We start from the raw sequence: 14,185 nt of genomic DNA, 5'->3' as shown, positions 1-14,185 counted from the left end.
GGAAAAGAAACAAGGTTATACTGAGAACCACGTCCCCAAACAATGCTCAGGTAACCATTCAGGCTGTTAAACTACACTAATCATCCTGTTATAGGTATAGTTTCTCACGGAACCACAATATAACAACGGTTTACATAATCAATTTTGGTGAATACGAAATTACGTTTGATTATGAGGCTACGTGAGTGTGAGGCTACATGATTATGAGATTACATGATTGTGTGTGAGGCTATATGAGTGTGAGGAGTGACCAGCGTGAGGAGTGACCAGTGTGAGGAGGGGGAGGGTGAGGACAGCACCGACCTGCTGACCTGGCGGCGGTTCAGCGGTCAGTACTTCACCTGATCTAGAGCAGTGAACACCTGGCTATCACTGGCTCACCCGACTAGTGTGTTCTTCCCGTTACTGCTCCTGGCGTCGCGCGCCTGTCTCTTGGTACTGGTCTCCTTGCCGCCTTCAGTACTGTGGCAACGTTACAAGTGAACAGGGAGGCTTTTTAAAGTTTAATGTAGGTAGTGATGGTATAGTGGCGTGCGTTATACAGTTCGCGGTTAAGAATAATTCTGCTCCGGATTAATCTATAACGAAGATTCTGATTCTGCTAGAAAGGTAAGTGGTGTGTATACTTATGGTTTAAAATATTAGTCCAATATTTACGGACTTGCCTATAATATAATTATGGGTAATAATTAAATCATGAATAAATCGCATCCTACCCATAAAGATAAATCTAGATTTTGCTTATGTTAAATTAAACTTAAAATAGTTGCTACTAACACCCCCCCCCCCCCCGAGCTTAATTTAAAAAAATACTAGGCAACTAGTTTATTCAGGAATCTTGGTAGGTGGAAACGCTTTAACTTTATTTTAACTTGATAACTCTAAATTCCCATTCTTCTTCATGGAGGAAATTATAACTTGATTACTACTTGCACTCGTTGTTGACTTTCATTTGGCGCACTAACCACCTCCTACAAAGGTGGTTTTAACTAAAGTGTATTTAAAGTTTATTTATATAATCCCCTTAAATTGGGCATAACAAGTCGGCTCAAAACTGCTTGCATAGCTGATTATTGATGTCCAACTAAAGTGTTAACTGTAACGTGCACGAAAATTATTAGTGGCCACACAAACCTTTTATCAAAATAGTAGATAATAGTAGCTTTCGCTATTTCTATTCCCCCCCCCCCTATAATGTGATGGTTGCTTTTCGTGTAGTTTAGACTTGAATGTGTAACGTGAAAGACTAGCAACCCGTTCCCAAGATGTTCACTTTATCTAATAGACCCGAAAACTTGCTGCGTTCCAGCAATTTTTAGTTTATGGAAACTACCATTTTGAACAAATTCTTTGCGTAGGCAGCTGGGTGAATGACACTTCGGATTCGTAGTCCTGAGGTTCCGGGTTCGATCCCCGGTGGAGGCAGACAAATGGGCAAAATGTTTAACCCTGTTACCCGAGAGTTACAGCTGCTACAGGCTGCTTCCCGGGGATGTGTAACAAGGCCTGATAGAGAACCGGGCCGCGGGGTCGCTAAGCCCCGAAATCGTCTAAAGTTGGGTGTTAGCTCTGTTGGGTATCTGCTGTTCCAGTGAAAGAATCTATTGGACAAAAGGTAGTATGAAACTCCCTCATGTTACCGGTAGTCTTAGATTCTTACACTTGAAAGATAAGGAGCAGGTTTGGAGGTGGAATAGATTAAAATTTGCCGGGAACTGGCTGCAGTTGTGCACAAGGATCTTGCAGTTAGATTAGTTCAGAATAGCTTTTGTGAAACGAAGCCTGTTAGGACTAACACCAGTTAGAACTTGATACAAAGCTGTAACTTATTAATTCCTCTACCTTTTCGAACTAGTGTAGCTTGAACTGTACTTATACTTGTTACTGGATATTATGTCACTTTAGTTTGTGACTGGCAGTTTTAAAGATCTTGATTGGTCCGGTCGGCCGAGCGGACAGCACACTAGACTTGTGATCCTGTGGTCCCGGGTTCAATCCCAGGCGCCGGCGAGAAACAATGGGCAGTCTTTCACCCTATACCCCTGTTACCTAGCAGTAAAATAGGTACCTGGGTGTTAGTCAGCTGTCACGGGCTGCTTCCTGGGGGTGGAGGCCTGGTCGAGGACCGGGCCGCGGGGACACTAAAGCCCCGAAATCATCTCAAGATAGCTTCTTTCCCGCCTCTATTTGCTTAAATACAGATGGTGTTTAATCCTAAACTCTCACTACTTGTACTTAGACGCTTTTAAACCATTTCTTGTGCTTATGGTTTTTAGTGTCTAAACACGACTAGACTACCTGTTGCAACTAACACCAGATTAAGTTTATTGAAAGTTGTAGAAAATTTTGTAAATATCGGGTTGTACTACTGTATTATAATATTAAGTAAATTTTACTTTATTTTTTGGTTTGAATAAGTTAGTCTGGCGTTAATCTTCATGTACTATTCTATTAATTGGTAAGAATTAAAACTATACAGGAACATTTTGTATAAAATTTTGAATACGCAAAGAAATGCCATAAAAATATACTTTATTAATGTTCTAATAGCGAAGGTTTTAGGAAACGTAAATTTAAATATAGCAATCTACAAATTATCAGGCTGGCTGTTCTCGGTAAGACTACAAAACGTCCAGAGTGAATCTCCTGTTTATGCTGTAATAACTTTAAATTTAATAAACTGTTAATTGACTAAAACTGGGAAGTTGAAAGTTTGGCCCCGGATTACCACCTTTAGCCTCGGTATAACTTCACTTGTAATAAGTCTTGCTAAAGATGGCCGCGGTTAGGAAACGGAAACCTTAAAGGCTGTAGCCTCCGTAACTGGTCCTGGTCCCCAAGGGTTCTCCAGGCCTTCAACACATTGTCTAAAAGACGCTAAAAAAGGAGAAACACTAACAAGCGAGCAAAGTTTTATTGGCTGTACTTACACTTGAGGTTCTTCTAAAGTTACCGGTAAAGAGTTTCTCCTATTGTACCTACAGGAGCACTCAAAAAAATTCCATGAAATCGCTTGTATTTCAAATGGAGCAACGTGTGCCATAATCTGTACCTTGCAGGTACACTACTTGGTTATTCATTGCATAAGATGGCTTCCTTTAGGCGGGAACATTCTGGTATTTGTATATACCAAAGGTTGTGATAAGTTACATTTGTACTTGGAAAGGAACAATGCAGTGGTTAATAAGATAGTAGGTTCGAACACTGGTGTGGGTGATGTCCAATGATTTAAAAAGTAAAGATTCACACTACGAAAATTTATACGTAATATCTGACTTGGTTGATAACTGGATAATGGGGCAGAGGGCTCCTTGTTTCACTCGGCATTGATCAGATTGTTTGGCAGCCCAATGTAGTTTTTATAGAAAAGTAATTTCATTACTTGAATCGAAAGTTATGAGTTTTATTTAATTGGCAATTGGGTTTAATGTTTCTAAATTGTTCTAAAATTACCTTAAATCGAAATCTGCTTTATTCGTTCTAAAATGTAACTTGTATACAGTTGTCTAGTGAAAGTAAACTTTTAATACTTTAATCCCACTCTAGGTTAGACAACCTCGTCAAACTGAGGCAATGTTATGACTGGGACGATAATTAACGTGTAGTGTTGTCCCCAGGCGTGAGGCGTGTGACCGGCACTACATCACCATCCTCCTGCACCACCTCGGGTAGGAACAATGGGCTGTATCGAATGGCAGCGCAAGTTTGACGCCTTCCTCAATGGGTTGTTCAACAGGTTGGGTCGTAACATTGCCAACCATTATGGCTACTTTATCGTGGTGCCAGTCTTCATAACTATCGCCCTTGCCACGGGGTTCCAGAGAATATCTTACGAAGATGACCCAGAGTACCTTTTCTCTCCCACCACGGGCTATGCAAGGAGTGAAAGGGAAGTCATTGAAGCAAACTTCTTCCTAAACTTCAGTTCAAGCTTCCACCCATCCCGCCTGACTCGTTCTGGGCGTTTCGCCAGGTTAATAATTACAGCAAAGGACAATGGGACCCTCTTACGATCCCACGTATGGGATGATATTGTAAGTCTTGACAGAACGATACACTCTCTGAATATCACGGTTGACGGTAACAAGTTGGCCCAGTATGAAGACCTCTGTTCCATTTGGGATGGTAAATGCCTTGAAAATAATGTCTTGCATTTACAAAATTCAATGCCGTTTATTGAAAATGGCACCCTAGGGCTCTCGTTTCCCCTGATGTTGGACCCAGTCACCTACGAGACCTACATCTTCCCGTACTTCTTCGGTGGCACGGTCCTCGACGACGACAGTGTGATAGAGAGCGTCCAGGCCCTCTCCGTCTACTACTGGCTCAGGACCAACACTCAAGAAGAGAAAGAAAAGTAAGTACAAGTGTTTGCTTAAAATAGCTGTAGTAACATGTGAAAGATTAGTTTGTCGTGAGTAATGGTTGACAATTTATTAATACATTTTTTAGATTCTACTTAAAATGTATAGAGGCTATATATTTCGGGTCTATATATTAGATGGTTATCCTCTTGCCACCAGAGGGACACGATGGGAAACTGCACTGCTGGAGGCTCTACAGGATCGGGACTTTGGCAGCATCGACGTGGCCAGGTTCGTATCCCGCACGCTCGAGACTGAGCTGGAGAACAACACCAACTCGGTGGTACCGTACTTCGTGGTGACGATCGTGATCATTGTGGTGTTCAGCGTGTGCTCCGTCATGATGAGCGACTGGGTGCGGACCAAGCCCTGGGTAGGCCTCGCCAGTGTCATCTCCGCCGCCCTCTCCTGCTTCTCTGCCTTCGGCCTCCTCATGTACCTCGGCCTCAAGTTCATCGGCATCAATATGGCGTCCCCCTTCCTCATGTTGGGTAAATATGCACACTTTTGTTTATTTAAAGTTTGTAAAAAAAAATGCACAAGGTTTCAAGTACCTTGAAAGGTACTTGATATTCATCTATTTCGTCCACTTGCGGAGCCTAGCCCGTTCTGAACCTCTAAAACTTACATCTCCGGCCCCCTAAAACGCAAAGTTTGTTAAAAAAAAAAAACTTAGACATGGCCAAGCACTTAAACAAGTAAAACCTTCATGAATTGTATTTGTAAGGGTTGCATTTAAAAATTAGTGCTATAATCTGAAATTTAATTCTTCAATTAAATGTAAATTAATTTGTATAGGCAAATGCATTGCCTAGTGATCTTAGCCTTGCAAGTTGAACCGTCTAATGTACTTGAAACTTAATCACAAGCTTCTGTAACGCAAACGGTGTAAGCATAATTCCCCCCAGGGCTTAGTTCAGGTAAGCGACCATAAATGGAGGTAGTTTGGTAATTAATGTACTAAAGACTACAAAATATTGGCTTGGAGCCGTAATTGTTTCCTTCAGGCATTGGTATAGACAACTCCTTCGTGATGCTGGCGGCGTGGCGGCGCACACGGCTCCAGGACCCCGTGCCGGTGAGGATGGCGGAGACCTTCTCAGAGGCCGCTGTTGGCATCACCATCACCTCCATCACCGACATAATCTCCTTCTACACCGGCGTCGTTAGTCCATTTCCCAGCGTCCAGATCTTCTGTATATACACAGGTATGCAAACGAAAAGTTCTTCTTAAATTTAGTAACTTGACTGACCAAAACATGGGCTCTGGCAAAGCTTTCTAAAAGTAGACACTACTGAATTTAATGCGTTCTTAAGCAAACTGTTCGTAGCATATGCCGAACTTGTTCGTGAAGAACATATAAAAGATGTTGGTTTACAGCCTTGTGCTGTACTAAATAGGTGATCTTTGTGCACTGGTCTTGAAGTTTCTTAATGAACGGATGGAACTTCTATTTGTAATAGTTTCCTTAAATAAAAGCTCTTCATAACGTAAAGCGTGAAGATGTGTTCACTCTCGAATATAATGAACAATGTCTCCACAGGCACGGCGGTGGCCTTCACCTACATATGGAATATAACTTTCTTCGGGGGTTGCCTGGCCTTGGCTGGCTACATGGAGGCGGATCAGCGCCATGGCGTTACTTGCCATAAAGTGAAGCCTAATTCTGAAGCAGGTTAGTGACGTACATGGGGTACACCACCCTTGATAATGTGGCTATCAACGAACATGACAGTTCTATGGTCAATAGACTTGACTCGGTCGCCACTCCCATTAGGTGATGGAGTAAGAATTTATAGAAATAAAGGTTCACAGGCGGCTTAACAAAGGGATGTGAACAGTCTATATTTTGTTGCTGAAAGTCATGTTTGACTTAAAGGGTCAACTTAATCTTTCTCGCCTTCCTTGGGCCCTATGGATAATCATCGTGATTAAGTTAATGTTCTACCCCCTAAGGCAATTTTCAATGTTGCTCTTCATCTCTAGTAAAAAAAAAAATCAAACTGCACTAAAGTTGCCATGACAGTGAGTTAATATAAATATTGTCTTGTAAAGTGACTGCTGGGTGGTGGTACCGGACGTTCTGCACGGGTGGCATCAATAAAGAGGACCCCTGGAACACTGAAGACAACCAGAACCACTCCTTCATGGTATTCTTCAGGGATGTTGTTGCTCGCCACCTCAACAGACCAGTTATCAAAGGTAATGGCTAGGCTTGACAACTGACTGCATCACAATTCCAGAAGCGAAGTATATTTTTTTAGTTGCCATTTCTTGTTAATTTTAACGTAAAGTGGTAAATTAGACTAAAGAGTTCAGTTGACAAATTTAAAACATGCTTGTGCTAAATTGTTGGAAAATAGCTGTCTCTACTGTCCTCTATATATAAAATCTTTATATAAGCGGCGCATGATGTTATGTCAGGGGTTGTGTTGGCGGTGTTCGTGGTGTACATGCTGGTGGCGTGCTGGGGCTGCACCATGGTCAAGGAGGGCCTTGAGCGCCGCAAGCTCTCCCGTGACGACTCTTACTCCGTCAACTTCTACAACCTTGAGGACAAGTACTTCAGGGAGTTCCCTTACAGGGTGCAGGTAGGTAGACGCCTCGTAGGGGGTAGGGGGCCTCGTAGCCTGGTGGATAGCGCGCAGGATTCGTAATTCTGTGGCGCGGGTTCGATTCCTGCACGAGGTAGAAACAAATGGGCAGAGTTTCTTTCACCCTGAATGCCCCTGTTACCTAGCAGTAAATAGGTACCTGGGAGTTAGTCAGCTGTCACGGGCTGCTTCCTGGGGGTGGAGGCCTGGTCGAGGACCGGGCCGCGGGGACTAAAAAAGCCCCGAAATCATCTCAAGATAACCTCAAGATAACGCCTAAACTTAACTTGGAACGAAAATATGAATTTACTAGAATTTCGGAGGGGCGTTAATGTTGCATATTGGGAATATTTTTAAAATTTATATGTTGGTGACTTTACCTTGGCAAGGAGTATGCAGGAAAGTCTTAATTTGTCCTTTTCTAGGTTGTAATAACTGGTGATGTGAACTACAGTAATCCAGAGACTCAAAAAGACCTGTTGGATCTTCACAAAAAATTTGAAAGCTTGCCGTACAGCGCTGGACCCCTCTACACAGAATCCTGGCTCAGAGGATGGCTTAGTTTCCTTAGAATAAATGAAGATTATTTGGGAGTAAATATCACGAGTGAAAAAGATTTCTGCTCTGCTCTGAAAGAGGTGAGTTTGACTGTAGATATTATAAATATAATATAAATTTAGATGCCTTTAACTAATTGGTTGCTCTTGGCAAGAGCCCACTTTATCAACAAATAATTAGAATATTTTAATTTTAATACATGAGGTACATCTGCATTTGTGCAGCTACCCTAGACTATATAGTAGTGTCAAAAAAGCTAACTAGGTGATGCTAAACAAAAAAAACACAGGATGGTTAGTCATACAAAGGCATGTGATAGGCAGTCTGCACTGACATACTCTGGATGCAATTTGATATCAACAAAAGCGTGAATAAGGTAGGAGTGGTAATAAGTGCCCATCTCGCAGGATGGTTAGTCATACAGGGCCATCGTTTAGTAGCCTGCACTGGCAAACTTTGGGTGTAGTGAAGATATCCTAAAGATTAAGAGTGAATAAAGTAATTGCAGAGCTCCAGGTACTTCATGCCAACTGGTCTGAAAGGTCTAATAAATGGGCATTCGGTGATGTAGTGTGAGAGGTCATGCCGCAGTTCCTGCTAAGTTTGCACCTGGAGTGCTCAGGATTGGGAGATCCGTCACCTGTAGCCACCTGCCACAGGTAACCCAACCTGATCCTGGCAACCACTGTGTCGCACAGTCTGGTCCACGTTTGGTGCTGCCCATAGATATAGGTTTCAGATCTAAACAAATCATAGTTTTTTAATACTAGTGTTTTCAGGTCGTTGGAGTCTGTAATTTTTTTCCAGAGTGTTTGGACCAATACAGTTTTGACGGATGGTACTCTTTAAAACCTAGATCTAATTAAACTTCATCTTTCTTGCACGCTAATTTGGCTGCAATGTCTCATGATGGTTATATTTGTGTGAAGGTATCCATATAAAAGATTAAGACCCTTTAGTCTGTGCAGCAATTAGATCATTTATAATTGGTAATGAGGTTCTTCTGTCGATCTTCCAAGAGAAGTTTTAGATTACTTGAAGAGCAGACTTTGAATCGCAACATTATCCCTCCTCCAGTGTTGTACTGGTAGCTAGTTGTAATGCTGCTAGTTCTGCTTGTGTGGAGGTCAGCCAGTTGTTTAACCTGACACTAACAGTCTTCGTGCAAACATTATTTCTATAAAACCTACATGCTGCTACAGTCCGTCCAGTAGAAGATTGGATTGAGCTGTCGGTGTAGACAGTGCTCGTGAGATCCTAAATTCTCGTTGGAGGCAATTGTATAAAGTGTAACGGCTTTGAGAAGAGAGGAATTCTCATTACCTTTCTCGGTGACGGGTGTGCATGATACTTGAATGGTGGGGTACAGATAGAGGAATACCAGACTGGCAGATTGCACTTAAATGGAATGTAGTTTAATTTTAGGCATTTTTTTTCTTGGTCATTTATCATAGTGATTTGGTATGTCGGCACCAGTCAATAGGGCGTTAACAGCACCAAATAATTTAATCGGAAAACTTGAGAATTATTGACGGCTGTAAAGTGTGCAAGTTACCCGTAAAGACTTAAAATTCGACTTTACCTAAGAGTGTAAAAATAAAAAAAAAAAAAAAATTGGCTGCTTTTTAAAATCTCTATATACAGTAGTTTATCTTGAAGAATTTTATTAGGCAGGCGGCTAAACTTTTAGTATAAAATTTATTTGTGGCACTAGGTTTTTTTTACACGAAAGCATACTCGGTTTCACATTCCAAGTTTAGGTTTATGGAGCTTGCGCTAAAGTCGGAAAGTCCAACATACAGGACTAAATTCATTTTCAGAATTTCCATCCTGGAGAGGCTGGAACATAGCCTATTTAAATTTCTTCAAAAGTTGTTGCACATTTTGGTTGTTTTATAGTACTTCATTACTAGGTTCAGTACTTTACGGGTATAAGGTTAAAAACAACTTTACATTGGCAGAGTAAATGGTTAATCTGGCTACTAAATTAAGTTTTAGTTAATGTATATTTTTTAAGAGTATTAATTGTAAAGGTATTAATGCTAATGATCTTGACAGACGTATCTTGGTGGCCCAGCCAACGTTTATGCCTTGGACGTTAAATTTAACGAGGACAACAGCCGCATCCTGGCATCCAGGTTCGTCATCCAGACTCACAACATAAGAGATGCTAATGCTGATAAAGACATGATGGAGGCATTCCGGAAGGTGGCATTTGAGTCTAAATTTAAAGTTACCGTTTACAATGTCTTTTTCATCTACTTTGATCAGGTTAGTAAAAAAAAAAAGTTAGTAAAACAATGAAAAATGGCTTTTAGATAAGTTATGCTTGGATATTTTTTAAATACACTAAAAACAAATTGGCATTTCCCGGTCTCTTTTCTTACAGTATGTTCTTGTGAGGACCACAAGCATTCAAGACATCTGCATCGCAGCTTTTATAATGCTGTTTATCTCTCTAATCTTCATTCCAAATCCTCTGTGCTCTATATGGGTTGCCTTCTCCATTGCCTCGATTGAAGTAGGTGTTGTGGGTTACATGGCTTTGTGGGGTGTTAATCTAGATTCAATTTCGATGATTAACCTAATCATGTGTATTGGCTTCAGTGTTGACTTCACGGCTCACATTTCCTATGCCTACATTGCAGCAAAGGTTAGAACTAGAGAGGAGCGTGTGCAAGAGTGCCTGTACTCCCTTGGTGTACCTATAATACAAGGTGGCCTCTCTACTATCTTGGGTGTTGCTGCACTAATCCTAGCTCCCTCCTACATATTCATCACTTTCTTTAAGACTGTATTCCTAGTTATAGTTTTTGGAGTTCTCCATGGTCTATTTCTGTTGCCTGTGTTACTCTCTCTCCTTGGTCCTGGCACCTGTAAAAAAACAAAAGCTGATGATGATACATCCTCGTCACCATCGACGACGGTTGATACATGCCAAGGCGATCCCTCGGAGCCGCAGATTCTCCAGCCACAACCTGTAACTATAGTGAACCGTGACACTATAGTCTACCATGCGTCGAGTGAAAACAGCGAAGACGGGGGTGATCGTAGCTCTACCAGTGGAGTCTCTCTAGATTCAAGATCGAGTAAGGACGATAAAAGGTTATGTGACGAAACGGACTCTATACAAGTCCCTGAACAAAGTAATGGTCTACCTATCCTAGAGGTGTATAGCAATATGGGTTATGTAAGCGATGACTTGGATGGTGAAGAGGACGTACAGAGAAGTCAATCAGAGGCTTCTGCTGGAAGATAAATTACTTTGGGAGGCCAGTAACAAATTTCCCCCTACTCGATGACTTGGCTCAGACATGACTGACCAGGAAGAGTGTGCTCTAGCTTGGACGCGGCACAGAATGTTAAGTGTTCAAATCCCTGGGGAGGATGTAATAATTGCTGGTGTCAATATTGCACTAGTGGCTGTGCCATAGCAAAGTGGTGTACATAGATTAGTGTGAATGTACGTTTTAGTATCCTAGTCCTGTGCAGTTAGCCTCGCACATCTGGTTTTAAACTATCAAATTTTTTTTTTTTTAGAAATTAGACCTCTAAGATTGCATTGCAAGTGAAAAATAAGTAGCGTGAGTTGTTTAAACTTTGACTAAATTATTTTTAAAGTGTAGCCATAAAATTTGATGTAGTTATTTTTCTTGCTGAAGATTATCTACTTCTATAATTGGCTTCAAACTATTAGTGGTTAACACTGTCTACCACATTCTATTTTTATTGACCATTCCCGGTTTGCAAGCTCTATTCCCCGGCTGCAACAGAAGATTTGAAACTGGCTTTTAGACTTTGTTTTTATGGATCTTGTGAAATTGAAACATTGATCGGTTTTAAGTGTAAGCTACTGTACGGGCAGTCTGCCTTCACTGTCCAGTGAACCGGACTTGTCAACTAAATCTTAGCCAGAGGTTAATGAAATTGTGAAATTACTTGGGTTTGTGATATTGTGCAAATTGAATTTTTAAATGATTTTATATGTAGTAGTGTTAATGTAATCTTAAATGTATTTGTACATGTTCCCTTAGTTCAGATGGGAGCTCTGAATGCATGTAAGTTTTTAATAAAATATATTTTGACTCTGGATTTGCTTTTCCTCCAGTGTGAATGCTTTGAAATTGATGCATTTAGTACACAATCTAGTGAAGTCTGTCCAATCAGGCAAAAGTAAATTTTCTTAAACCTTCGAGTTTTCTTTTAATAAATATAAATCAAATTTTACACGGAAATACTACACTACATATACAGTAGTGTAATTCTCTGAAAGTTCAGAGCATGAACTTTAAATCCCTTAATGTTGTACTTATTTTTTCTTTTAAATTTAAGATTTTAAATTATACTTGCATTAATTTACAGGAACATTATTAAATTTACTGAATTATATAAAACATTTTCCATTATCACGGAGCATGAGCCGTAAACCCAGAAATGTTGTACCTGATCCTGTCTCGCAAGACCTTCAATATTTTGTCAGAGTAACCTGCCTATCCACAGAAAGTAGCATAATTACTACTAGTGATTTTTCTTGAATTTGACACATTTGACGGTGCTACATAGCCTACCGGTTTGGTGCCTTCTTTCGATAATTACTCAGTTTGAAACATTAAAGACCTCATTAACGCCACTCTAATACTTGGTGCACATAAAGCTTTAAGTGTCTAAAATCCAGTTTACAAGAGCAACTTCCTGCTTGCAGAAACAAAATGCATGCATATTATTCTCCATTTCAGTACATTGGTCACACCTATTGTCCTTAATGCCCAACATCAACAACCTAATAGTAGGGAGGGTCCTTGTGTGTATTATGTATATATACATATATACTATATTATATATTATACATATTATACATATATTAGAGTTGTTACATTCTTGTACAGCCACTAGTACGCGTAGCGTTTCGGGCAAGTCCTTAATCCTATGGTCCCTGGAATACGATCCCCTGCCGCGAAGAATCTTTTTTTCATCCAAGTACACATTTTACTGTTGTGTTAAACAGAGGCTACAGTTAAGGAATTGCGCCCAGTAAATCCTCCCCGGCCAGGATACGAACCCATGACATAGCGCTCGCGGAACGCCAGGCGAGTGTCTTACCACTACACCACGGAGACTGCTTTAGCGCCCTCTGATTATTCCGCACATTTAATGGTGCTACACAGCCTTCCCGGTTTGGGGCCTGCTTTTGATCATTACTTACACTATCTCTGCATTATCGCCTTTCTAAAGGTAACAAAAGATTGCCTATGATTTATGGTACACATTCGGTATTCCTATTCGTTTCTTACCTTTGCAGTCGGTTTAATTGGTTGACAACTATTTTCAGATATGTATGGTAGATACCATTCTCTATAGCACTTTTCTTGTCAATTGGAAAACTGCGAGACAAATGCCACACTTTAGACAATTTTGCAATTTATTATTACAGCCTTCTGAAACGGTTAAATTCCTATTTGACAACATATTCGTATTATATTTCCACATATAGCATCTATCTTGAAGTTATCTTGAGATGGTTTCGGGGCTTTGTGTCCCCGCGGACCGGTCCTTGACCAGGCCTCCACCCCCAGGAAGCGGCCCGTGACGGCTGATTAACACCCAGGTACGTATTTTACTGCTAGGTAACAGGGGCATAGGGTGAAAAACTGTCCATTGTTTCTCGCCGGCGCCTGGGATCGAACCCAGGACCACAGGATCACAAGTCGGCGTGCTGTCCGACTGGCGATACAGCTGAAAGGTTATAGTGTGAAATTCATGTGGATTCCATCTCATGTTGGAATAGTGCTCAACGAGGTGGCGGATGACTTGGCCAAACGTGCCACATCAAAACCACAAGTTGACATTGAATGTGAATTCACAATGAGACAAATAAGAAGCAAAATCAGAATTATTCAGGCACAAGCGGGAGTGGAGAGGAGAGAGATAATGTATGAGAGTAGTCAAACCATGCAACACTACATGTATGTGAGTCAAAACACCCATTTCACTTATGGTAAAAGGAGAAATGCTTGGAGTGACTCTGTGTACATGCGGCTCGGGCTTGGGTACAAATATTACTGGGAATATGGGATAGATGTTCATGATAATGACACGAAGTGTAAACTATGTGGTATGTTAAGGTCTCGCACCCTTGCCCATTATATTCTTGATTGTCCGTTGATTAATGTATATAGAAACACTGACATAAGGACTGTTCCTGAACAAATAGCCTGGATGTGTCACAACGGAAAGGTTGATGATATTCTTGAGAGATATAAGAATTTTGCACCAAGATTGTAATATTTTGTTGAATTATCTGCAGGTGTCTTGCAAATTGTCTATACAGTATACCTAGGTCATAAAAGTATTTGTGTGTACGTCTGATACCATACTACTTGTGAGGGAGGAAATGTATATTTTTACCTCTCAGAATGTTTGGTAATGTGTTTATTTGTGATGTGTGTCTATGTATATATTAACACGTTGTACTGAATGGGGTGAGAATAGCTTGAGCTACCTCATCCCTTTGTGTGTATTTTACCTCAATAAACTTATTTCAATTTCAATTTCCGACTGGCTCCCTTTTAGTACTTGCCAGTTCGTAAGCATTGTTGCATGTTTTACACCAGCAAATCCCAAGAGCTTTAATAGACTCCACTACCTTAAACCATGAACCTGTCCAGGTA

At 40.8% G+C, this 14,185-nt stretch overlaps 1 protein-coding gene across 1 annotated transcript; it reads left to right on the top strand.

The window, feature by feature from the left end:
- Nucleotides 1-325: 325 nt before the first annotated feature.
- LOC123760131 (patched domain-containing protein 3) lies at nucleotides 326-11,602 on the top strand. Its single transcript, XM_045745631.2, has 10 exons — nucleotides 326-609; nucleotides 3,618-4,357; nucleotides 4,524-4,855; nucleotides 5,372-5,572; nucleotides 5,909-6,040; nucleotides 6,421-6,567; nucleotides 6,790-6,956; nucleotides 7,385-7,597; nucleotides 9,576-9,788; nucleotides 9,907-11,602. Exons 2-10 carry the CDS (start codon nucleotides 3,678-3,680, stop codon nucleotides 10,774-10,776), a joined length of 2,955 nt encoding a protein of 984 aa, XP_045601587.2. The 5' UTR covers nucleotides 326-609; nucleotides 3,618-3,677; the 3' UTR covers nucleotides 10,777-11,602.
- Nucleotides 11,603-14,185: the final 2,583 nt, after the last annotated feature.

Source organism: Procambarus clarkii, chromosome 16 (assembly GCF_040958095.1).
Source record: "Procambarus clarkii isolate CNS0578487 chromosome 16, FALCON_Pclarkii_2.0, whole genome shotgun sequence".
NCBI classification, from domain to species: Eukaryota; Metazoa; Arthropoda; class Malacostraca; order Decapoda; family Cambaridae; genus Procambarus; species Procambarus clarkii.
Note: the sequence above shows the minus strand (reverse complement) of the source record. Positions and strands in the feature narration are given on the sequence as shown.

Bases quoted from the DNA above. Each gene is read 5' to 3' on its own strand.
- LOC123760131 (XM_045745631.2), top strand. From the start codon at position 3,678: ATGGGCTGTATCGAATGGCAGCGCAAGTTTGACGCCTTCCTCAATGGG. The intron at 4,856-5,371 runs GTAAATATGCAC...TGTTTCCTTCAG, and splicing joins GTCCCCCTTCCTCATGTTGG to GCATTGGTATAGACAACTCC. The intron at 6,957-7,384 runs GTAGGTAGACGC...GTCCTTTTCTAG, and splicing joins AGTTCCCTTACAGGGTGCAG to GTTGTAATAACTGGTGATGT.